General features: G+C 41.0%; 1 protein-coding gene across 1 annotated transcript in view; it reads right to left on the bottom strand.

Moving 5' to 3' along the window:
• HSF2BP (heat shock transcription factor 2 binding protein) overlaps positions 1–25,312 on the bottom strand; it is a 74,362-nt gene that overhangs the window by 22,935 nt on the left and 26,115 nt on the right. Inside the window, exon 7 of the mRNA XM_070403670.1 lies at positions 11,307–11,410. Coding sequence (XP_070259771.1) covers positions 11,307–11,410 — 104 coding nt within the window. The remainder of the gene's footprint in view (positions 1–11,306; positions 11,411–25,312) is intronic.

Genomic DNA, 25,312 nt, shown 5'->3' with positions numbered 1-25,312 from the left:
GCAAACCTCGGAGAGAAGGCTGCCCTCAGCTTCCAACTGATGCCGGACAATCCCGCTTCTCCCGTCTGAGTCTGAGTCCCTAGAGACTCGCCTGGATCTGGAGCCCAGAGTCTGAGACTCCCTCCTGATTGAAAACGACAACCGTGCCCTCAGCCACCAGCCCGCTTTGCGCGCGCACCTCGGTACCTTTATATTTTCCACACTGCACCTCTTCTGAGCTTCGGTATGCTGTTCTCTTTCCTTCTAGTTGAAGAGTCTCTCTTCAGCCAGCTTTCCTGTGGTTCTGGGTGATGTCTGTTCCGTCTTTTAGTTGTATTTTTGAAGTGGTTGTTTGCGGCAGCAGTCTCCGGTGTTTACCTATGCCGCCATCTTGGTTATTCTCCCCAATTGTCCGTATTTTCTTTATAGCCTCTTATTATGCATATATTGGTATGCTAGATAATATCCCACAGGTCTCTGAGCACTCATCATTTTTCTTCATTCTTTGCTTCTGTCCTTGAGACTGGGTAATCCTATCTAGCATTAAATTTTCTGAATCTCCCTACTGATGGCTAAAATCTGCTCTTAAACCTGTCTAGTGAAATCTATTTATTTATACTTTTTTCTTTATTATTTTCTTCCTTAAACTTTATTTGGATTTTTTCACTTTTTTTAAAGTTCTTATAGTAAATCTTTGTTTTCTGCTTTCTTCTTTTTTTAATATACACATTCAAACTAATAAACTTTCCACTAAATATTGATTTAGATGTATTTCACTATTTTATATGTAACACTTTTATTATTCTGTTCGAAATATCTGATTTTGTTAGGGGCAAAAATAGAATACTGGGGACTAGTTATGGTTAAGGGAAATATTAATCATGCTCTGTTAACCATGATTGCCTTGTTCTGGTTAAAGAAAGGACATTCCAACCTGGCTGGGGGCTGAAGTCAAAGAATCCGCCAAAAAGAATATGCAGTGTTCTCTAAGTGGGGACCACCCAGGTGGTTTAAATTAAGGCTTCAAAGCTGCATGAAAACCAGCCTACATGATTGGTTCTGAGATTTTTCCTACACCCTGCTCAGGTCAAAACAGGTGATTTTCCTGCAGTTGCCAAGGGGTGGTAAATACCTTTCAAAGTCCCCTACTAGGCGACTCAGCTGGGGTGGATCCTGGGCTTTGCTTCCTGTCCCCAACCCCTGCGAGGCCATGGAAACTGAAGGTCAAGTCTGACAAATGCCCTCAAAGCAGGGATTAGCTCAATCCATTGTTGTCCTCTCTGGCATCCCACTTTCACTTAGCTTTTGTCATTAGGCTACTTTTTTCCTAACTCAGAGGAACATTTCTTTAGATCTCACCCAGCATGTGCAATGGAGTAGAAACTCTGTTTCTTCAACAAGATCCTTTTTATCCTTTCACTCCCTTCCTTAATCACTAGCCCTAAGGATATTAGATTGAGGTCAGCATCAAACTCTCTAAGCCTCAGGCCTGTTGACCACAGAAACAAAGTTTAGGTCAAACTGAAGATAACATCTTGACCTTAATTGTGTTTCAGCCACAGGCCTATGAAAGCAGAATAACCCTACAGACCACATTCTCATGAAATTAGACAGAATGATGCCACAGTTGACATTAGGACCTGAAATACTGATCAACTACTCCAGTGATGGCGAACCTTTTGAGCTCGGCGTGTCAGCATTTTGAAAAACCCGAACTTAACTCTGGTGCCGTGTCACATACAGAAATTTTTTGATATTTGCAACCATAGTAAAACAAAGATTTATATTTTTGATATTTATTTTATATATATAAATGCCATTTAACAAAGGAAAATCAACCAAAAAAATGAGTTCGCTTGTCACCTCTGACACGCGTGTCATAGGTTCGCCATCACTGAACTACTCCCTACCCTGGCCTCAACTAATCAATAGAGCCCATGACTCCATCTTCCTTAATCACCATGATTAATAATTTTTCCTGTATATAATCTGTCCCTGTTCAGGCCCTCAGGAAGCCAGGTTTTAAAATTCTAGTTCACCTGTGCCTCCAGTTTAGTGCCATTTCCTTTGCTACAAACTCCTGTTCTGTGTTATTGGGCTTTGATGTGTGCAGGGAAATGGACCCAGAGTCCAGTAACACATGTTGGCTGTTTTCAGCAAGGAGAGCTGGTCTGGGATCTATCCCATCATACCTTTGACTCTCAATTCCTGGCCTGCAAGGGTGGACTATGGCTGAGCTGTGAAGGCTCTAAAGTTCTCTGGAAAAAAAAAAAGATAATGGATGGCTCAAAACCAGGCAGCAATGGTCGATGACTGTCAGATTCTGGATATAACTTACAATAGAACTGTCAGGATTTTCCAACAGGTTGGATGTGAGTGTGAGGTAAAAAGGAGACAAGAATCACTCCAATGTTTTTAAAGGCCTGAAAAATTAGAAAAAATAGGGTTAATGCCGGAGGCCAAAGCATAACAAGCATTTGCATGAAAGTGCAAAAGGGACATTGGAAGGTCAATGGATCTTGATTCCAGCGGGGCTGACATCAACACAAGATTGCTCCTGCTGTGACTGTGATGGCTTGAGGAGATTTCCTGACCTGATAGTCCTTAAAATTTTAGCAAACTTTTACCTCTGATCTGCCTGTATGCACTGCTAAAGGACAAATGCATATTCAAAGTGAATAGAAAGTGGGCAGGACCTGGACTTGGTGTTCCTCTTCATGCAAGAGGCTTCCACCTGGCCCCCAATGCCTTCAAAATTCATATCTCTTGTATAGTGTACTCATTGTGTGTCTGAGCCCTCCTGCCAGTCATCCTGAACCCGCCATGCAGGTCGCAGCAAATGGCGCCTGAACAGGGGCCTGAGGAGAAGGTTCGCCTGAGCGAAAATGAAATGGAAGTGGAAGTCGGCCGAACAAACAAGCCCGTGCCAGCTCTGGAGTTGTGACGGTAAGTGGACGGGGACTTTTCTGAAATCAGGCAGGTTATAATGGGGCAGAATTTGAGTAAAAGGCAAAAACATTACTATAGACTTTTGGCTTGCATGTTCAAGGATAAAAAAGTACTCTCCTACAGTTTTTGCTTATTTTTGCTTATTATCACAGAATATAATCCTTAGTTCCCTGATGCTAGACCATTAGACCTTGATCTCTGGGAACAAGTAGGTAGGAATTTAAGGAGAAATCAGGTTCAAGGAAAACGAGTGCCTTTGTCATCTTTAACTATGTGGGCTCTTGTTCACACTGCACTATGCCCACTTTATATTGAGGATCAAAAGCCTACAGAATGCCATGAGAATTTACCACTGCCCCCTCCTCCTGAGGTAGAGCCTGTAAAGCCTGTAATACCTCAGGCCCCCATCCTCCGCCTCCACAGAAAATGGGGCTGACAGTCCGTTTACAAAAGGACTCCTTAATGCTTTGTCTGAAAATTACCATATGACACCCTGGGACTGGCAGTTTTTAGCTAAAATGACTTTAGACTCCAGTCAATGCTATGGGGAGAATATGATAAGACCTGTAAACAACAGGCTGTTTGTGGGTGTTCACTGGGACCCCACCTGGGAACCCTCTGGGCCGCATTCTGGCTGTAAGTCCCAGGCACTTTAAAACATCTGAAAGATCCATGAACAGAACTCTGATTTAGTAAGTCTTGTCTATGTGTTATGCGTGGTTATAAATATCGTATATATGAGTGTCTGTTGATTATTGATCTGTCTTTGTTGTTTGGTTTGTTTATTGTTAGTCTATTCAAAAAAATATATTCCAAAAAAGATGGAAATTACTAAGAAATTTTAGAGACTGTCTCAGAACTATTCTAAAGTTAATAAATGCCTACACTCCATTCCACACACACACACACCCCACCCTGCCCCCTGTAGGAAGCATACATCTGATTTATCTTCATAGAAAAGAAATAGTAGGTGACCAGGCCATTACTGAATTTCCCCAGAGCAAACAGGATATGGGGGTGGGGAGAGAAAATATTCGCGGTACACGTGGCTGATAACACAAGTCCTAGGAATATTCCCCTAGACCAGTGGTTGGCAAACTGCGGCTCACAAGCCACATGCGGCTCTTTGGCCCCTTGAGTGTGGCTCTTCCACAAAATACCACGAGTGGGCACTCACGTACAGTGCGATTGAAACTTCGTGGCCCATGCGCAGAAGTCGGTTTTCGGCCTGGGCAAGTCTATTTTGAAGGAGTACTGTTGATATTTGGCTCTGTTGACTAATGAGTTTGCCGACCACTGAGATAGACGAAACACGTATACAAGACGAGTGTGGATGGGAGAGTTGGAGGGGTCGACCTCAGCGAACATACCTCAATCAGATTGAGGACTTTTTTTTAGCAAAGGCCAGCTTAGGAGTACCCTAATTAAGTTAGTAACAATGTACCTACCTATATAGTTTAAGTTTAAAAAATTTGGCTCTCAAAAGAAATTTCAATCATTGTACTGTTGATATTTGGCTCTGTTGACTAATGAGTTTGCCGACCACTGCCCTAGACCAGTGGTTCTCAACCTTCCTAATGCCATGACCCTTTAATACAGTTCCTCATGTTGTAGTGACCCCCAATTTCATTGTTACAAATTGAACACAATTAAAGCATAGTGATTAATCACAAAAACAATATGTAATTATATATGTGTTTTCCGATGGTCTTAGGTGACCCCTGTGAAAGGGTCGGTCGACCCCCAAAGGGGTTGTGACCCACAGGTTGAGAACCGCTGCCCTAGACAAAGGGAGGTAGAGGTAACTAAAAAAGGCCCAGCCCATTAATTACTAGGTCTCTTGCCTATTGCCTTTATTAGGATCCTGTAAAATGGGCGCCTGCTCTCAGGAGTATTATTAAAAGTCTTGTTTTCGCCATGTTTTTGTTACCTAGTCTATCATTTGAAATTTGTACAGGTGAGCCATTTCACACAATTTGGGGATGCGTCCGGAACTTCTATACCCACGAAGAGAGAAAGGCTAGTTTAAGGGGAGGTGCGCCCCACCCGATTTTGGGTGGCCTCTTGGCCTAAGCCCCATCTCTTCACAGATGCTATAGAATAGGCCCAAGACTATTTTGGAAGATGGTGAAAATGACACAAGGAAAATATACAGTCTGGTTTTGGGCAACTAGGTTAGTATTTCCATGATAATGGGCAGTTCTTGAATAATAATGGACCAGATTCCAAGGTTGACTCCCAGGTCCCAGGGGCACTCCTGTTTTTTTATAAAGAAAAATAAAATAAAATAGTACTTTAACATTAAAGCCACTGAAAGCCAGTGAGTTATCTCTGTTACAGAACTTGCCAAGGAAAATGCCTTGGGTAATAATAATTGGCTTTAAAATCTCAAAGTTGTTAAGGCAAAATATATATAACTAAAATGAAGGGTATGTGGTAAATCTTTTTCAGTGGTAATTATATATGCCTAAACATAGTTTTCCGAAGTCTTTGGTAACTTAAAACTTTGGAGTTTGCTGAATTAAATAGTAAAGATTATTAAACATCTAAATATTTTGAAATAACAGGATACTGAAATATTAATCTGAGTTTGCCTCATAAGAAGAATCTAGGGAATAAATTTAATTCTATTAATTGAATGTTTTGTATTTTATTTGAAATATATCCTTAAAAATATGAATATATTACTAATCTGAAAATGCTAAGTATTTAACTTGCCACCAAAAATTTGAGGCTTCTAAAAGTTCAAAGTTCAAACTAAGTTGGGACAAATTATATGGTTGTGATAACAGAATGCATGAAGTATGGAAATTCATTTTTAAGGAAACTAATTCTTGTGTTTTCTCTGGAAAAATTGGTAGTTCAAAATATAGTCTTTATGTGTATGTGTGTCTGTGTACTACGTGTGGTAAAATTTCAACCTAGGATATAGTATTTTATTGGCCTGACTGAAAAAGAGAATTAATTCTATGGTCTGAACCAAATTTTTTTTTTTAATTTATTGCTTTTTTACAGAGAGGAAGGGAGAGGGATAGAGAGCTAGAAACATTGATGAGAGAGAAGCATCGATCAGCCGCCTCCCGCACACCCCCCACTGGGGATGTGTCCGCAACCAAGGCACATGCCCCCGACCGGAATCGAACCTGGGACCCTTCAGTCCCCAGGCCGACGCTCTATCCAGTGAGCCAAACCGGCCAGGGTGAACCAAATTTTTAATATTAAAACTGGTTTAAATTTAATTGATGCCTTTTAGAATAATTACAAAAAGTACGTAATACAATCTTTGGGTTATGTATATTTGATAGTCTTTCCAAGTTAAATTTCAAGACTTTAACCAAGAGATAGCTTTGGAACATTTCAAGGGCCCTGGAATGACTTAAGAATTTATTCTCTCTTCTTAAAAGAAATTAGTTCTAAGACTAACTATTTACAAAAGTTGTAAAAGAGTTATAAAAGTCCCACGGAAATTTAAACAAAGGCATGACCACTAGCTAATTTATAGCCTACCTGTAACTAAAAATCCCTTATCTCCCCCCTCGTCTCCCCTCGCCAAGGACAGAGCAAATGGTTAATACAGAAAGGGAGGGGGAGAGGGGGAAAGAAAAGAGAGAGAAAAAAAGGAGAGCCGTTTTACTCTGAGCAAGAAAGCCCGAGGTTTCAGCCTCTAAGCTTGGCAGGCAGCAGCAGAATTTTAAGACAGGAGCATACATAATGCTCTTCAGATTGGCTGCGGGCGGGGGAGGTATCTGTACTTCAGTGGATCAAATGTATAAATTTGCTTACTTTGCTTTTTCAATAAAGGTGCATACTTTAATTACTTAATAAGTTAGTTTTTCACAATATAGTCAAGGTCTCATGTAAACTCATTTATATGAGAAGCCAATATTTTATGAGCGACTAATTCTAATAAAGTCCAAAGTAAAATTTGCTTATATATGCAAATAAGCACTAGCCAAAAAGAATGCTGTTTAGAAGTAAATTTAAGCTTAAAAAGGAGAAATTTAAAAAATCTCTTCCACTACTATTTACAAAGTAAACTAAAAGTTATTATTCAAGCATTAAATCTCACCATTAATGAGATACCATAAGTAACAAGAAAGTTACTTTTACTTGAGATATACTCATTGCAGTATTGGCCAGCAGCAATGGTCAAGGGTGGTCAGGTTCTGGATACAGCTTACAATAGAACTGTCAGGATTTCCTAACAGACTAGATGTGAGTGAGAGAAAAAGGAGATAAGAATTTGCCGAAACCGGTTTGGCTCAGTGGATAGAGCGTCGGCCTGCGGACTGAAAGGTCCCAGGTTCGATTCCGGTCAAGGGCATGTACCTGGGTTGCGGGCACATCCCCAGTAGGAGGTGTGCAAGAGGCAGCTGATCGATGTTTCTCTCTCATCGATGTTTCTAACTCTCTATCTCTCTCCCTTCCTCTCTGTAAAAAATCAATAAAATATTAAAAAAAAAAAAAAAAAAAAAGAATTACTCCAAGGTTTTTAAAAGCCTGAAAAATTAGAAAAAATAGAGTTACTATCAACTGAGGGTGGGAAAGCCATAGGTAGTTTAGTTTGGGGGAAGATTAGGAATTCAGTCTAAACACATTGAGTTTGAAGGCCTATTAGACCCCCATGTGGAGAGTCAAGTAGATAGTTGAATATTAGTCTGGAGTTCAGGAGAGAGATAAATTTGGCAGAACTGATCAGTGTTTCATATTACTTAGACAAGCCAAATAAATGTAAGATGGGATGCAAATGCCTCTATGCCTAGTCAACACTGTAAATGTGGGTAGGAAATGCATCACTACTGTTACAAGAGTCATCATAACACTGGTTTGCATTAACAGTTACACAACATGTGGTCGTCAGCCCAATACACTGTCTTCATCAGTTATTTGCTAGAATTCTTTGCCAGACCTGCGGCTTAAAAGGAATGTGAAGAATTTGGAGAACGCCTGGAAAAGAGCCAGCCACCTAGCTGAATAAAGAGAAGGAAAATGATATCCAGTAAAAGCAAAAAGAAATGAGACCATTTAGTAAAAAATTATTAATAGCAAAGAAGTCCGGATGCTTCACTGAAAGCAACTTGCCACCTTTAAATAAAATAAAAGGAAATGAGCTTTTGTTTTGGCATAAAAGACTCAGATTGGAAATAAAAAGGGAAGCTAAGACCTATTTAACACCTACTATATGAGGTGTTGGCCCAGGCACTATTGCACTTTAATCAACATGAAGACCCTTGAGGTAGAAATCCCCACTTACTTACAGATCAGAAAAGAGGGACCCTAAGTGGTTAGGTAAGTTCCAAGTAGAAGAGCTGCAGTTTCAGTCTGGGTCTAATAAATCCAAAGTCCGAGCTCTTTAAAATACATCAAATTTCCAAACAGGAAAACTGATAAAAGTAGAAGCTGATTACTGAGAGAATAAAATAGTTTTTCCTAGATCTTTTTAAATTAGAAGAGATTCTTATTTGTCTAGAAAAAATCAGTTTTCAAATTCTCTCCTAGTCCTAAACAATTATTATAATCTAGAATCTGAAGAAATCACACCACCAGCATCAAGCAGCACATAATATTTTTCAGGGAACTAGTCTTATTCCTATTTTACTCTTCTATAGTAAAATACATATTCATCTTCCTAAAACATACACCAAATTCTATAACAAATTTCAAATTTTAAGTTAAGGTAATTCCATACACAATTAAGGGGTCAAACATCCTGGGCTTGATAGACCTTGTTTTGTTTGACTGTGATAATAAATAACTCTAAAGATATCAAGTAAGATATATTGAAAAAGATTTATGAGGGTTTGAGCTGTGCCCATTATGTAAAACACACACACACACACACACACACACACACACACACACACAGTAATTGTCTTCATGGACAAGAAAGCCTGATGCCCCAGTTGCAATAGCAGTACCACCCGCTACTGCACATGACCAAGGTTTAAGCAGAAACAATCCAGCTGGTCAAAGAGCACCAGATTCTGTGTGAGCAACACTCTGTGAGCTTGCTCCTTAGGAAGCTGCACATATTACATGGAAACTCCTAAGAATTTTCACTCAGCCCAGGAAAATTTCTAGAGTACAAGAACTAGAAGGAGCCCTAGAGAACATTTAGCCTAAAGCTTTGTTTTTTGTTTTGTTTTGTTACTTTATTTTTATTGTTGACACTATTACATATGTTTCTATTTCCCTCAGTTTGCCCACCTCCACCCAGCCCCAGGCCCAGGCCCAGTCCCAGCCCCAGCCCCAGCCCCCACTTCCCTCTAGCCATTACCGCACTGTTGTCTGTGTCTATGGGTTATGAATATATGTTTTTTGGCTAAGGTCCTCCTTTTATGAGAAAGTAAACAATGTGCAAAAGGTGCTGAGGATTACTGGCTGCAAGCTAGCTGAAACAGAGTGGGGGATGTGTGTGTGTGTGTGTGTGTGTGTGTGTGTGTACACACACATATTTTTTTAAATACGTTTTTATTGATTTCAGAGAGAAAGGGAGAGGGAGAGAGAGGTAGAAACATCAATGATGAGACAGAATCATTGATCGGCTACGTCCTGCACGTCCCACACTGGGAATCAAGCCCGCAACCCAGACATATGCCCTGACTGGGAATCAAACCATTACCTCCTGGTTCATATGTCGATGCTCAACCACTGAACCACATTGGCCAGGCTAAAATTATTTTTTTTTAAAGAGAATAAATCTCATTTTAAAAAATTTTATCTAATTAGAAAAAAATGAGCCAATTAATTTGCACACTTGAGTGAAATATGTACCTACTAAATACATAGTGCTAAAAATTATGATGAACAGATTGGTACAAAAAATTAGGTTAATTAGCGGTAAAGGAGAAGAGGAAGAGAGAGGCAGCAGGAATAGCTTTTATTTTAAAGAAAACAAAAAGAACACATATACATTATATATAATTATATATGTTATAGTATATACACTGAGTGGCCAGATTATTATGACCACCTGATGTTTGTAGGCAAATTAGCCATACACTGCATCGTATGGGAAATGGAAGCCAAAGGCCTGTTCGAACACCTTTGCTGTCTGCAGTTACCAAGATAAAACATCTCCAATTCGCACAGGAACACAAGGATTGGACAGTCGAGCATTGGAAAAAAGTCATGTGGTCCAATGAATCAAGTTTCCAGTTGCACCATGCAGATGGCAGAGTGAGAATTTGGCAGAAACAGCATGAAAGCATGCACCCCACATTCATGAGTGCAACCCTTCAAGCTTGTGGGGGCAGTGTTATGGTTTGGGGCATTTTTCCTGGCATGATTTGGGTCCTTTAATTCATGTGGAACAACGTCTGAATAGCACAATATACCTAAGTATCGTTGCTGATCAAGTTCATCCTATCATGTTGATGGTGTATCCCAATGGAGATGGCTTCTTCCAACAAGACAATGCGCCATGCCACAGTGCTAGTATTGTGCAGGAGTGGTTTCAAGAACATGAGAGAGACTTTACCTTGCTTAGGTGGCCCCCACAATCACCAGATCTCAATACAATCGAGCATTTGTGGGACGAAGTTAAAAGAGCCATCAGGCAGCTGGTTCCACAACCATCAAATCTCACAGAACTGGACAGTGCTATTTATTCATCAGGCATGGTGTCAATTCTTCACATCACCTTTCAACATCTCGTGGAGTCAATGCCAAGAAGAATCGCCACAGTATTGAAGGCAAAAGGTGGCCCAACGAAGTACTGATGGGGTGGTCATAATAATCTGGCCACTCAGTGTGTGTGTGTGTATCCCACATTCAAAGGCTGTTAAATCACATTGTTTACCCATATCTTCAGAAAAAAATCACTTCTTTTGTCGTGGTAAACAACCTGCTTCCTTATTTATAATGGTCTGGCCCTCTAGCAACTTCAGCACGAAATTATAGCTAATTTGCCTACAAACATCAGGTGGTCATAATAATCTGGCCACTCAGTGTGTGTGTGTGTGTGTGTGTGTGTGTGTGTGTGTGTCACCTTCAGAGTTGTAGTATCTCTCAGATTTCCTCTTCCCCACATTCCTTTAACACTAGGACTTCTCCTGTACTTCATATTCAGAGCCACAGACACCTATAGTGCTGGACTATTCTCAGAGGAAGGAACAGGTCAATGACATCTACCAACTGCTTCATAATTTTTCTTTGTGTCACAGAATCATAACTAAATTGAAAGCAATACTTCAGAAACAGAACTAAAAATAGCTTGGCACACCACTGAGTTTTCCATCATTTGAAATCTTCTTTTGAAGAAATGGTAACACCTTGGGACAGTCGATCCTAATTTCTAATATGTGACAACCTCCCTCAACTACAGAGGAAAAGTATGTAAGCTGTACGGGAAGACGTGCAGGTCACCCCCTCCTTACCACTCAGAAGCCACCACAGCAAAGGGATGAACCCTGGGCTCTCACTGATGTACTTCAAGCCTTTCAAATTGATGCTCACGTTGTACAGGGACATCAGCATTAGCCTGAAATGCAAACAGAAGGTGGTGAAGTACTGGCCCCTGCACACTGCACTTCACCATAAATCCAGCTGCTGGTTAAGAGGACCTGAGTATATTTACACATCAGATGTCCAATTCCAAAATCTGGATGATAGCAAGAGTAAGCAGAAGATATGTGAGGTAATATTTGTCTCTATGAGGCTACAGGAAAATGGGAAATTTTAGCAATAGCACCATAACATCAGCTCTTAGAGGCTCACAGAATCAAGAGACACAAATGCAGAGAGGATCTCGTTACCAATACTGCATTTACATACAGGTAACCTTCAGATTAACCAAAGATCTTACCTATGGACACAGACAGTAGGGTGGTGAGGCCTGGGGAGGGGTGGGAACCGGGTGGAAGGAAGTAATGGGGGGTGGGGGGGGCAGATCTGTAATACTCTCAACAATAAATATTTTAAAATATATATATATAATATATATGTTACATATATAATATATATAATAAATATCCCTCAATTCATAAATACACTGTGATCTGAAAGTTCAATTTAACTGCTTAAAATTTAGTCCTATCTTTCCATTCAGTAAATGCTATGCATGACGTCTGGGCAGCTAGGTCAGGCCATACACACCTGATTTAATCCATAGCCTGAGGGATGAAAAACGCCATAACCCCAACCATTCCAAACAACCAACCAAGCAGTATGCGGAGTTAAATAGGATTTTATAAGCGGTCTTGGGAACTGACTTCAACTGGTAATATAGAGTCTAATGGAAATTGGAAAACTACAGGACTGGTTTCTGACACTACTGCAAAATATAGACATCCCCAAAACTTCACACTGCAAATCCATAAAAAAGGCTACACAAATGTTTCACAACCCCTTAAAAGAATGGATGAGATTTCAAGAAATGAAGAAGGAAAACCTCTCTGATCAGGAACTATGTAAGTGAAAACACAAATTCAGGGAGATAAGTGCTAAAGATGATAGATTTCAGAATTGCAGAGCTTAAGTATTAGTATTAGTGGCTTCATGCAGACAGGCAGCCTCAGACCAACACAAGACAGATTCTGATCACAGGCCCCTGCAAAAAGCCAGGAAAAAGTTAACTTTCAAGCTTGACCTATGGCCATACTTTTTGTATGGTCTGAAAATCCACAAGCCAATAACTTTAACACAAAGAGACCAGGGATAGGAGCTCCTTCAACTGCCTGGCCAAAGTAAACAAACATTCTCTTAAAGGGCCCTCAACCTGGTCTTCAAATAATTCCCAAAAAAACAATACTAACAAATGTGAGTTCGAAATAAAAATAAAAACATCCCCTGGCCAGTTTGGCTCAGTTGGTTGAGCATCATCCCATGCAACAACAACAAAAAAAAAGGGTGCTGGTTAGATTCCTGGTCAGGACATGTGCCCGGTTTGAGGTCTCGATCCCCAGTAGGGAACATGCAGGAGGCAGCTGATGGATATTTCTCTCTCACATCAATGTTTCTCTCTCTCCTCTCCCTTCCTCTTTTTCTAAAAATCAATAAAAACATTTTTAAAAAATAAAATAATGAAAAATGATATTATAAGTAACAGCACAAAGAACCAATGAGAGCCAGAATTTTTATTTTTACTTCTAGTAAAAGGTCATATACTAGAGGTATCAATTGCAGTATAGAAAAAATGATTATGTTTAATAGGTGTAAATAATTTTTTTTAAAAATTAAAGCCCTAACCAGTTTGGCTCAGTGAATAGAGCATCGGCCTGTGGACTGAAGGGTCCCAAGTTCGATTCCGGTCAAGGGCATGTACCTTGGCTGCGGGCACATCCCCAGTGGTGGGTGTGCAGGAGGCGGCTGATCGATGTTTCTCGCTCATCGATGTTTCTAACTATCGCTCTCCCTTCCTCTCTGTAAAAAAATCAATAAAATAGATTTTTTTAAAAAATTAAAAACATGATCAAAGATCTACTGAGTATTAGAAATGACCAGTTGTAAATAAAGTCAGAATTGGGTGAGAAAAAAAAAAAAAGAAATGACCAGGCACTTCAAAAAAGAATCCAGTAGAACTTACAAAAATGCAAACTATAATAATCAAACTGTAAAACTCAAGAGCACCTGACACATGGGAAAAGAGAAATACTACACAGAAAATAGAGCTAAAGAAATGGTAGCAAATAGCAAAGCTAGGAAGGAGGAAGCCCCGCAAGGCCAATCCCAGAACAAGGGAAGCACAAAACACAAAATCAGCCCAGGTCATGGCCAACTTCGAACTGCACCAGGGGGAGACTAACACTAGGAGCCAGGGGAGAGGACAGCTGGCACCCCACAACGAGGTGTGGGGTTTGGTTGGTGACCACCTCAGGAGAGCCAGAGTTGAGGAGTCAGGTAAAGCTAACTACCTGCAAGGACAAACATCAATTCTTTTCAGGAAAAGACACCAGAGTCCAGAGTCCACAATGTATCTTCCGCAATGTCCAACGTACAATCGAATATTTAACTAGCAAGGCCACATGAGGTGAGCAGAGTAAGGCACTTGTTTGGGGCGCAAATTTAAGGAGTGCCAAAATGCTCAGTAATCAAGATTGCAAATAATACTGCAATGCAAAAAAACATTTTTTTAACCCTCATTCGAGGATATTTTTCCACTGATATTTACAGAGAGAAAAAGGAGGGGGAGAGACACAGAGAGAGAAACATCAATTTGAGAGAGACACATTGATTGGCTGTCTCCTGCATGCAACCGAGGTAAATGCCCTTGACCTGTAATGGAACCTGGGATCCTTCAGTCCGTAGGCCAACACTCTATCCGCTGAGCCAAACCGCTAGTGCTGCAATGCAAAATTTTAAAAAATCAAATCTACTGCAAGGAACTCCACAATTAGCAATATATCAACATTTTAGATAAAGATGGGACAGTCACAGTGCCATGCCAAGACATAATGCTGCCCTCAGCAAAAGGAAAATCAGTAATTGTGATTGAATCCATTAAAATGGGACGGACAGTCATAAACGACAGGGCATGCATATACACGTGCCAGGAAACATGCTTTCCAGTTTTCTTTTGAAACAACTGTTTCCCCCTAAACTTTGTTTATCAAAAGCCAGCCCCATGGCTTGTTCGTCTTTACAGCCATATGGGCTGGCACCAACTTGGGACACAGTGAGTGCTCAGTGTCAACGTGGAAAGTGAGTGATTCCCAAAGGCCTGGAGCTGCAGCAGGCAAACACACAGCAATCACTCCCCTTGTGCTCCCACGGCATTTTCAAAGTGCAGGCAGGGCTGGCATCCAGGCAGACACCACCACCAGCACCTCGAGGGAATAGCGCCCAGTTCTCATTATGATCCTCACTCTCCTCATAGGCCACAACATGAGCCAAAATGGCAATCCTTTCAAGTTTTCCTGACAATTTTTACACATAAGCAAAATCTATTCACTACTAGTCTATTTAATGAGTTATTAAGGGCTATTCAAATGTCATATTCATAAGGAAAATTCAGCACCTCCACTAAAATTTTCTGAGGTCTCTAATCCAATATCCCATGAGAAAAATTGCTACTTTAGATCACCAACACATGGCTGGAATTCTTTAAAATTAAGTGTATTGTCTATGCTGCTTTCACACCACAAGAGCAGGAATGAGTCATTCTTTGGCCCACAGAGCCTAAAATACTCTCTATCTGGCTCTCTACCGAAAAAGTTTGCAAACCCCTTTAGAACATGAAAATACCACAAGACAGTCTCCTCTAGATCTTAACCGGCAAAGTTAACATCTGAGTGATAACTGCAATATGGAGCAAACTCCAGAAAATGTGTCCACTTGAAAGTCTCCAATGACTCCATTTAATTTTAAGTTGTTAAAAATGACTCACACCCTAGCCGGTTGGCTCAGTGGATAGAGGGTCAGCCGAAGGGTCCCAGATTCGATTCCGGTCAAGGGCACGTACTTTGGTTGCAGTCTTCTCCCCAGCCCGGGCCCTGGTTGGGGCACATGCAGGAGGCAACCAATTGATGTGTTTCTCTCACATCAGTATTTCTCTCCATCTTTCCCTCTTTCTTCCACTCCCTCTAAAAATCAGTGGAAAAATACCCTCAGGTGAGGATTTAAAATAATAATCCTATATAATAAAAGGCAAATAGACCAAATGGCGGAACCCAACAATGGTCGCTATGACATGCGCTGACCACCAGGGAGCGCACGTGGAACATGGCAGGCATCGGCCACGGAAGGATGGTGGAGCAGGTGAGCAGGGGCACCAGACCAAGGCAGAGTGCCAGATGCTGTCATAAGGGCAAGTCTCTGGTGCTTACTGAAAATTCTTTGCTCCTGTGCACCATGGTCCCACCCAGCATGCGCACCCGCTGCCGGCGCAGGAGCCGCCACTTGCACCCGCTTCTGGCACCTGGCGCTGGCCCCAATCACCCCTGAAGGTTCCTCCACCTCCCAAAGCTCCTGAGGGGCAATCGAGGCAGCAGCCACCGCTTGCACCCACTGAGGCACTGGCCCCACACACACCGGCTGCTGGCATCGGCCCCAATGGCTCTGCACCATCAGCGAGCGGGAGCAGTGGCAGAGGGAGCAGGGCTGCTGGCAGACAGAGGACCAGGGGCTGCGGCAGAAGGGCCTGGGCAAGGGTGCAGAAGATGGGCCAAGATCCACCCCTGTGCCCACTGCAGCCTTGCAGCCCACAGTTCCTTTCAAGGTGCACGAATTCGTGCACTGGGCCCCTACTAATAAAATAAAAATTACTCACAAATTGAATATCTTTAAAATTTCGCATTTGGTCAAAGTCAGTCCTCCTTAAGGAGTCAAGATGGAGCAAATGTAATTGTGATGACCATGGTGCCATGTGAGACCCCACGTCACTGCGAGGCTATATCTCACAGAAGACCAGAGACTTCTCCAAGGTCACACAAGACTTAGTAAACAACAAATCCAGAATGAGTTTTCCTTGCATGTGCTTCTCTTCCAACATTTCTATTCCAACCAAAAGTATTTTATAAATATCAAGTGTCCAATTGTCAAGTCAAAAAAGACTGGCCACTCAATTCCCTCTTCTAGTACTGAGATACTAAAGGCAAATGTCATTTCCAAAGTACTAGGAGTCAGATTTCCCCTTCCAGTGACAGAAAAGACAGGCAAACCCTGCTTCCTTCCTACCACAAGCCTATAAGCAGATCAACGGGTTCCAAATGAACAACTTCCCAGGCTCTGCAGTCTTGAGAATTTTAGAGACACCTGACATTGATTATAAAATAACTGAAAACAAGGCTAAAATAAAGCCGGGAACTGCAGCAGGGCAAACACACGGAGACAGACTCCCATCGTGTGCCCGAGGCATTTTCAAAGTGCAGGCAGGGCTAGAGCCCAAAATCAAAATAAAGAAATTGGCAAACCTAAAATGCTACAGAAGCATCACAAGTAAGTCTCCTTCAGTAAAAGGACACTCCCTTCCCCTGGATACACCAGGCCTGGGACAGAACAGGTTCTCCCAGTGAGAAACCAGAAAGCCCTGCTGACAGTGTGACTACAAGGCTGAGTCACTAAAAGTAAAAGTGACTCAACTGAACTGCCTAATTCTTCTTAAAAGAAATTAAAACAAAGAATAAACACATCCAGTACTTCAAAACACACCAGCAATAAACAAAAGGGCACGATTGTGCTGCCCCCTCCACCAGAAACAAAAACCACACATCAGTAGCCAAATTAGCACCATCAAGTAATTCTAAGGAACAACAAGCAATAAAATCCTTACAGAAAACTGCAGATGTTATGAGACAGAGAAGCAACTGGCAGAGCAATCAGACACTTCGTACCACATGACGGACAGAAATCTGCAGCTGGAGGCCTACCGATTTTGAAAGAGCAGCACAGTTATTAACTATTTACCATGTTGTTTTAGATTCTGTGCCCCTGTCCCAATCAAATTAGAACCTAAAAATGCCATATGTAATTCTAAACAAATATCCATAGATTTTTTTTTCTACTATGTAACACTGAAGGCACACAGATATAAAGAACAATACATACTTACCTCCCTGGTTAAGAAAAAAATATCACCATAGTCAAATCCCCTTTGTGAACTCTGAACACCTACTTCAGGGATGTGGGTACCACTATCACCATGTGATATGGAAAACAGTCATGCATTTCCATAAACTTTTACAAAACATGTACAGAACCTGACATGTATCAGCAGCATACTGAATGTAATCTCCCATACCACAGTGAGATGTTTTCCACGTTGATTTGTACAGTTCTAACGTGTTTTCACTGATGTGTCCTAACATATTAACTGTTCACAATCTATCTATTCTCCAGGTGGTAGAGGTATAGATAAGTTCCCAGTGAGAACTATCACCAGCACGGCTGCTCCCATGGTCCTGCACAAGCATCCTGGTGTTTGTGGGTAAAACTTCCCCTAGAATGCACACACGGGTGTGGATCACCTGTCCCAAACATGGGTGTGTTCAACTGCAACAGACGCTGCTCACCTGCCTCCATCTCCCTCCTACCAGCAAGTGAACAGGATAAGCTCTACCTAGCCTCACACCCTCTCCAAAGCTTGAAACTGTCACATTTGATTTTTTGTCAGTGAGATGGAATACAAAGGTATCTCATTATGGTTATAATCTGCATTACAACTGAGGTCGAGATTCTTTTCTGTATTTATGAAGTTCCAGTGTTTCTTTTGTGAACTGCCTGATTAACTCTTTTGCCCATATGTATATTAGGTTATTTGCCATTTTCTTGTTGAAAAAGTTAAATATAGACTTTTGTGGGTTTTTTTTAAATGAACATAGAATGATCAAACTAGATTGGTTGAAACCCTAAAAATGCCTTTCAGAAGAATTGAGGTTACATTCACAGCACCAATTACCAATTTATAACTCAGTGCTAGACCAATTCAGTGGATGTTAAACATTTTGTGGATAAAAGCTCTACTGCCTGGAAAATAATATGTATTAGTTCCCAGATGCCGAGTGTTACAAACATTTTTAGAAGGTTGGTTGACCATTGTTAATATCTGGAAATGCTGACAACTCTAAATTAAGGAATTTCAACAATATCTAAGATTTGTATTTAAAATGTACTTCCCTCGCCTGGCTGGTTCAGCTCAGTGGTTGAGTATCAACCTACGAAACAGGAGGTCACGATTCAATTCCCAGTATGGGCATGCACCGGGGTTGTGTGTTCAGTACCTGGTCAGGGTGCCTATGGGAGGCAAACAATCGATGTTTCTCTCTAACATAGATGTATGTTTCTTTCTTCCTTCCTTCCTTCCTTCCTTCCTTCCTTCCTTCCTTCCTTCCTTCCTCCTTTCCTTTCCTTTCCTTTCCTTTCCTTTCCTTTCCTTTCCTTTCCTTTCCTTTCCTTTCCTTTCCTTTCCTTTCCTTTCCTTTCCTTTCCTTTCCTTTCCTTTCCTTTCCTTTCCTTTCCTTTCCTTTCCTTTCCTTTCCTTTCCTTTCCTTTCCTTTCCTTTCCTTTCCTTTCCTTTCCTTTCCTTTCCTTTCCTTTCCTTTCCTTTCCTTTCCTTTCCTTTCCTTTCCTTCCTTCCTTCCTTCCTTCCTTTCTTTCTTTTCTTTCTCTCTCCCTCTCTCTCTCTCTCTCTCTCTCTTTTTAACAGAGTTTATTCTCTTTTTTTAATATATTTTATTGATTTTTTACAGAGAGGAAGGGAGAGGCACAGAGAGTTAGAAACATTGATGAGAGAGAAACATCGATCAGCTGCCTCCTGCACACTCCCCACTGAGGATGTGCCCGCAACCAAGGTACATGCCCTTGACCGGAATCAAACCCGGGACCCTTCAGTCTGAAGGCCAATGCTCTATCCACTGAGCCAAACTGGTCAAGGCTCTCTCTCTCTCTCTTAAAAAAATCAATAAGAATATATTTTTTTAAAAACCATATCCTCCAGTGAGGATTTAAAAAAAAAAAAAAAAAAAAGATACCACTACACATCTATTAGAATAGCCACAATCCAGAACACTGACACCACCAAATGCTGGTGGGGATGTGAAGCAACAGGAACTCCCATTCACTGCTGGTGGGAATGCAAAATAATACAGCCATTTGGAAGACAGTTTGACAGTTTCTTACAAAACCAAACATACTCTTGCCATATGATCAAGCAGTCATGCTCCTTGGTATTTCCCCAAAGGAATTGAAATCTTATTTCCACATAAAAACCTATATACAATGTTATGGCAGCTTTATTCATAATTGCCCAATCTTGGAAGCAACCAAGATGTCCTTCAGTGGGTGAATGAATAAACTATGGTGCTTCCAGATAATGGAATGTTATTCAGTGCTAAAAAGAAATGATCTATATCAAGCCATGAAAAAATATGAAGGAACCTTAAATGCATATTACTAAGTGAAAGAAGCCAATCTGAGAAGGCTACTGACTCTGTGATTCCAACTACATGATGTTCTGGAAAAGGCAAAATTATGGCCTGTGTGGGGTATGGGTACAGGGGAAATCTCTATCTTCCTCTCAATTTTGTTGTCAAACTAAAACTGCTCTGAAAAAAAAAAATAAAACAGCTAAGTCTTATTTTAATTTTATTTTTTAAATATATTTTTATTGATTTCAGAGAAGAAAGGAAAAGGAGAAATAGAAACACCAATGATGAGAGAAAATCATTGACTGGCTGCCTCCTGCACACCCCACACTGGGGATCGAACCCACAACCCAGGCATGTGTCCTGACCTACTGGTTCATAGGTTGACCGACACTCAAGCACTGAGCCACACCAGCCAGGCTAAGTCTTTTTTTTTTTTTTTAAAGCCCATCTCTGGGTCTGAAGCACCCAAGCTACTGAAATGAGTAGTCTTTGATTATGGAGGCGGCAAAGAAAGCAAAATCCCCAGGAAAGAGGCAAGTTACAGCCAAGGAATAAAGAGGCCAAAAAAAAAAAAAAAAAAGAACATTTTACTTATAATACAGGAAAGGTCCTGGTTCCAGGGAACTTAAGGTTAGGAGTGAACAGTGAAGAAGAAAGCAAACAAATGGCATGCCTATTAGAAGGCAGCCAAAGATTGTAAAGTGAGAAGACCTGCTTCAGTCTGGTGCACACTGAGATCCCAAGTGGGTTTGAGGCTAACATCTGTGCATGGGCTCTGCTCAGTGGTCAGGTGGAAGACTGCCAAGAAGTAAGCAAATCTCTCTGAAAGCAATTCTCCTCATCTCCCAATGCAATGGACAAGAGCTCATTAGGACACAAAGACACAGAGCTCCATATAGTAGAACAGAGAGGCCAGAAGAAACCCAGCCTTCACACAAAGCTTCGCTTGGAAACTGGAGAAGGGGGTTAGCTGGACCCATAACACTGACCTTGTACAGACCACAGAAGCAAAAGAGACAATGGTTTAGTATCCAGAAAACATAAGGAACAACAGCATTATCACAAAGAAAAATATAACCCATTAGCAAATGATCAACAGACATGAACAGATAAATCACAGAAAAAAACCATCAAATGTTTGAACATGAGAAAAGAGTCTCGACATCACTGGTAATCTAAAGACACACAGGCAGACAGATATCGATAGGAGGGTGTAGGAAGTACAGAACACTAAACATGTACCATATGCTTCGGTGAGCAACTTGCCAGTATCTCATAAAACTGAAAATGTGCATGTCCCATTTCTCAAATACAGGCAGTCCACGTCGTTTCGTGGTTATGTCACCATCTCCCATTTATTTATTAAAAAAAAAAAAAGTTCCGTCATTTCAATGTATGTAACATATGTGCTTTATGTTTTTTATTATTTATTTACCACAAGTAAAGGTCAGGAATTGTTATCTTTCTTTTAAATTTTTTTTACTGTTTCACTTCATTACTGCTGTGTATGTGCTCCATGTGAGTGATGTAGGTGCTTATGTAGGTGGGTTCTGACTTACAGCGAAAATTGCGTTACGTGGCGCCATAGGAACAAACTCCAACGTAACCCGAGGACCTACTGTATTCCTCTTCTGGGAAAACTCCTAGGGGAAATCTTACCCAGGCTAGCAGGAGATGTTTGTCAAAGATGCTTACTGCAGCCTTATTTTCACAGAATCAAATGTGAAAACAACCTGAATGTCCACCAGTCAGGGGTAAAAGGTAACCCAGCGTCCCATCTTCTTTAGCCCAAGATATTTAAAAATAATTAACTACATCCATAAACAACTTGTAAAGTCTATACAAAACTATATACTCATGTTACACTGTGTTATATGTATTGCTCGTGGACACATATTTGTTAGTACAAACTCCAAAATGGACTAGAAAGTCTGGTTCCAGATAAGATGTAGTAAACACACCCACTCTCTGGCTTCCACTGAACATAGCCTGAAATGCGGAAAAGAATACATGGAGCTGCCATGAGAGGCCCCAGAAAGTAACGGCAGCAGGCAGACTGGGAAGAAGGCCAGAAGTGTAAGAACCACCGACCAGCAGTGAGTCTGCAAACTCAGCACCCCCAAACCCAGGAGTGGCACCGATCCGCACAGAGAAGAGTACCCAAAGACTGTAGTTCAGACTCACGGAGTAGAAAAGGGGTCTCCTTGCAATGACCATGCTGGCAGTGGGGGCCCTCAGGCAACTCAAACTCCCTGGGAAGGAAATCATCCTCACCACTGGGAGGACTGTGATCCTCTGAACTCCTGCTGCTTGGCCCTGGACATGACACAGCAAGACATACAAAACCCCAGCATTCCAGCTGGATGAAAAGGGGAGCTCTGAGGAACCAACAAGTACCAGGGATATGTGAAGAGTTAAAGCTCAGGAAAGTGACCCCACAAGGTTGTTATTAATTCCCGGCCTCCCCCCAAGCTATGCATGCATTGATCTGATCATAAACAGTATATCCAACATTCTGAGAAGTAAAATATCAACTATTATCCAGGTCTCACACTGGCCACAGGTGGTACGTAAGAGGGCCAGACCCAATAGCATTGTAAAAGCTTTTGAAAATGGAACTGACATTGAAAACACAACACAGAGAAGGCTAGTCAGAACTTACAACCTGAACCCAACCAGGTTGACTGCCTGGTAAAACAAAACATCAACATTTCCCATAGGATTTATTTATTTTTAATATATTTTACTTAATTTCAGAGAGGAAGGAAGAGGAAGAGAGAGACGGAAACATCAATGATGAGAGAGAGTCACTGATTGGCTGCCTTCTGCACCCCCCACACTGGGGATCAAGCTCACAAGCCAGGCATATGCCCTGACTGGGAATCAAACCATGACTTCCTGGTTCATAGGTCAACGCTCAACCACTGAGCCATGCCGGCTGGGCAACATTTTCCATAGGATTTAAATTTTAAAACCCCAGTTCTTAAGACATAATATTCAAATATCCAGGAGGCAACCCAAAATTACTCAGCATATGAAGAAAAGGAAAAATACCAACTCATGCTGCAAAAAACAACCAAGAGACATCAAGGCCAAACAAATAGAATAATATACCATGCTCATGGATTGGTAGAATCAACATCATTAAAATGTCCATACTACCCAAAGCAATCTACAGATTCAATGCAATCCTCATTAAGATACCAACATCGTATTTCACAGACCTAGAACAAACTCACCAAAAATTCATATGGAATCAAAAAAAAACCCCAAATGGCCACAGCAATCCTGAGAAAGAAGAACAAAGTTGGAGGGATCACAATACCAGATATCAAGCTATATTACAAAGCCACTTTTCTCAAAACTGCCTGGTACTGGCACAAAAACAGACATATAGACCAATGGAATAGAACAGAGAACCCAAAATTCAACCCAAGCCATTATGCTCAAAGGAGGCAAGAGCATACAATGGAGTCAAGACAGACTCTTCAGTAAATGGTGTTGGGAAAATTGTACAGATACATGCAAAAAAAAAATGGAACTAGACCACCAACTTACACCATACACAAAAATATATTCAAAATGGATAAAGGACTTAAACATAAGACAGGAAACCATAAAAGTCTTAGAAGAACCCACAGGCAGCAAAATATCAGACATTTGTCATAGCAATATCTTTACCGATACAGCTCCTAGGACAATGGAAACTAAGGAGAAAATAAACAAATGGAACTACATCAAAATAAAAAGCTCTGCACAGCAAAAGAAACCATCAACAAAACAACAAGAGAGCCACTGCATGGGAGAACATATTTGCCAATGTTATATCCGATAAGGGTTTAATCTCCAATATTTATAGGGAACTCATACAACTTAACAAAAGGAAGATAAACAATCCAATCATAAAAGGGCCTATATATAGACACTTTTTGAAAGAGGACATACAAAGGCCAAGAGACATATGAAAACATGCTCAAAGTTACTAATCATCCGAGAGATGCAAATCAAAACGACAATGAGGTACCATCTCACACCTGTCATCAACAAATCAACAAACGACAAGTGCTGGAGAGGATGCTGAGAAAAAGGAACCCTCCTGCACTGCTGGTAGGAATGCAGACTGGTGCAGCCACAGTGGAAAACAATATGGAGTTTCCTCCAAAAATTAAAAATGGAACTCCCATTTGACCGAGTAATCCCACTTCTAGATATATCACAAGAAATCAGAAACACCAATCAGAAAGGACATATGCACCCCTATGTTCATAGCAGCACAATTTACAATAGCTAAGATCTGGAAACAGCCTAAGTGCCCATCAGCAGATGAGTGGACTAAAAAACAGTGGTACATCTACACAATGGAATACTACACTGCTGTAAAAAAGAAGGAACTCTTACCATTTGCAACAGCATGGATGGAACTGGAGAGCATTATGCTAAGTGAAATAAGCCAGTCAATGAAAGAAAAATACCACATGATCTCACTCATTTGTGGAATATAATGAACAACATAAACTGATGAACAAAAATAGATCCAGAATTATCGAACAGACCGTCCAACCTCAGAGGGAAGGCAGGGGGTGAGAGATCAACCAAAAGACTTGTATACATGCATATAAGCATAAACCATGGACACAGACAGTAGGGGAGGGGGTGAGGGCATGTGCTGGGGGGTGGGAATGGCTGGGGAGAGGTCAATGGGGGAAAAAGGAAACATATGTAATACTTTAAACAATAAATAATTTAAATTAAAAAAAAAGATAGAGACATCAAGGCTAAGATGACACAGATGTTGGAAATCATTGACAAAGACTTTAAAGAAGCTATTATAAAAAATGCTCCAAGAAGAAAAGCAACACTAGAAATGAATGGTGTGGTAGACAGAATCTTACAGCAGTCCACAATTTCCTGCCCTAATTGCAGGGACTATGCATAGAATATCACACCTTGGTAAGTTATAGGGCAGAGAGACTCTGCAGATATAATTAAATTACTATCCAGCAGACTCTGAATTAATCAAAGGGCTTCTACCCAGTTATGCCTAATCTAAACCCATCAAAATCTAAGAGGGATTCAGTGAGCTACTGCGACTTGAAGGTAAGGTGGGGTCATGTGATAAGGAAATCTGCCAGCCCTGGAAGCTGAAAGTGACCCCCAAGGACCTCAGTTCTTCAAAGGCAAGGAACTGGATTCCGCCAGCAATCTGAATGCACCTGGAAGCATCTTGCCCTGAGCCTCTAGAAAAAAGCCCAGCCCAGACAATGCCTTTACTTTGGCCCTGTGAGGCCCTAGCTGGAGAACTAGTCAAGCCCACTCAGACTTCTGATTTACAGAACTGTGAAGGAGATATTGTTTTAGCCCCTAAGTTGGTGGTATTTTGTTACACAACAGTAGTAAATAAAGACTGATTTTGGTAGTTGAAAGTGAGATGCTGCCATAACAAACACTTATTTAAGTTCATTTTGAGGTCATTAATATAACCCTCAAGTATCACATGATTGCATTTGGGACTCACTGATTGCTCTAAAGTGAGAACATTCCTTTTGTTTATATTACTTTTCTAAAATAGTATTGAATAGACT

Source organism: Myotis yumanensis, unplaced genomic scaffold, assembly GCF_028538775.1.
Source record: "Myotis yumanensis isolate MYYU_CA2020_CCGP unplaced genomic scaffold, mMyoYum1.0.hap1 SCAF_2, whole genome shotgun sequence".
Classification (NCBI taxonomy): domain Eukaryota; kingdom Metazoa; phylum Chordata; class Mammalia; order Chiroptera; family Vespertilionidae; genus Myotis; species Myotis yumanensis.
Note: the sequence above shows the minus strand (reverse complement) of the source record. Positions and strands in the feature narration are given on the sequence as shown.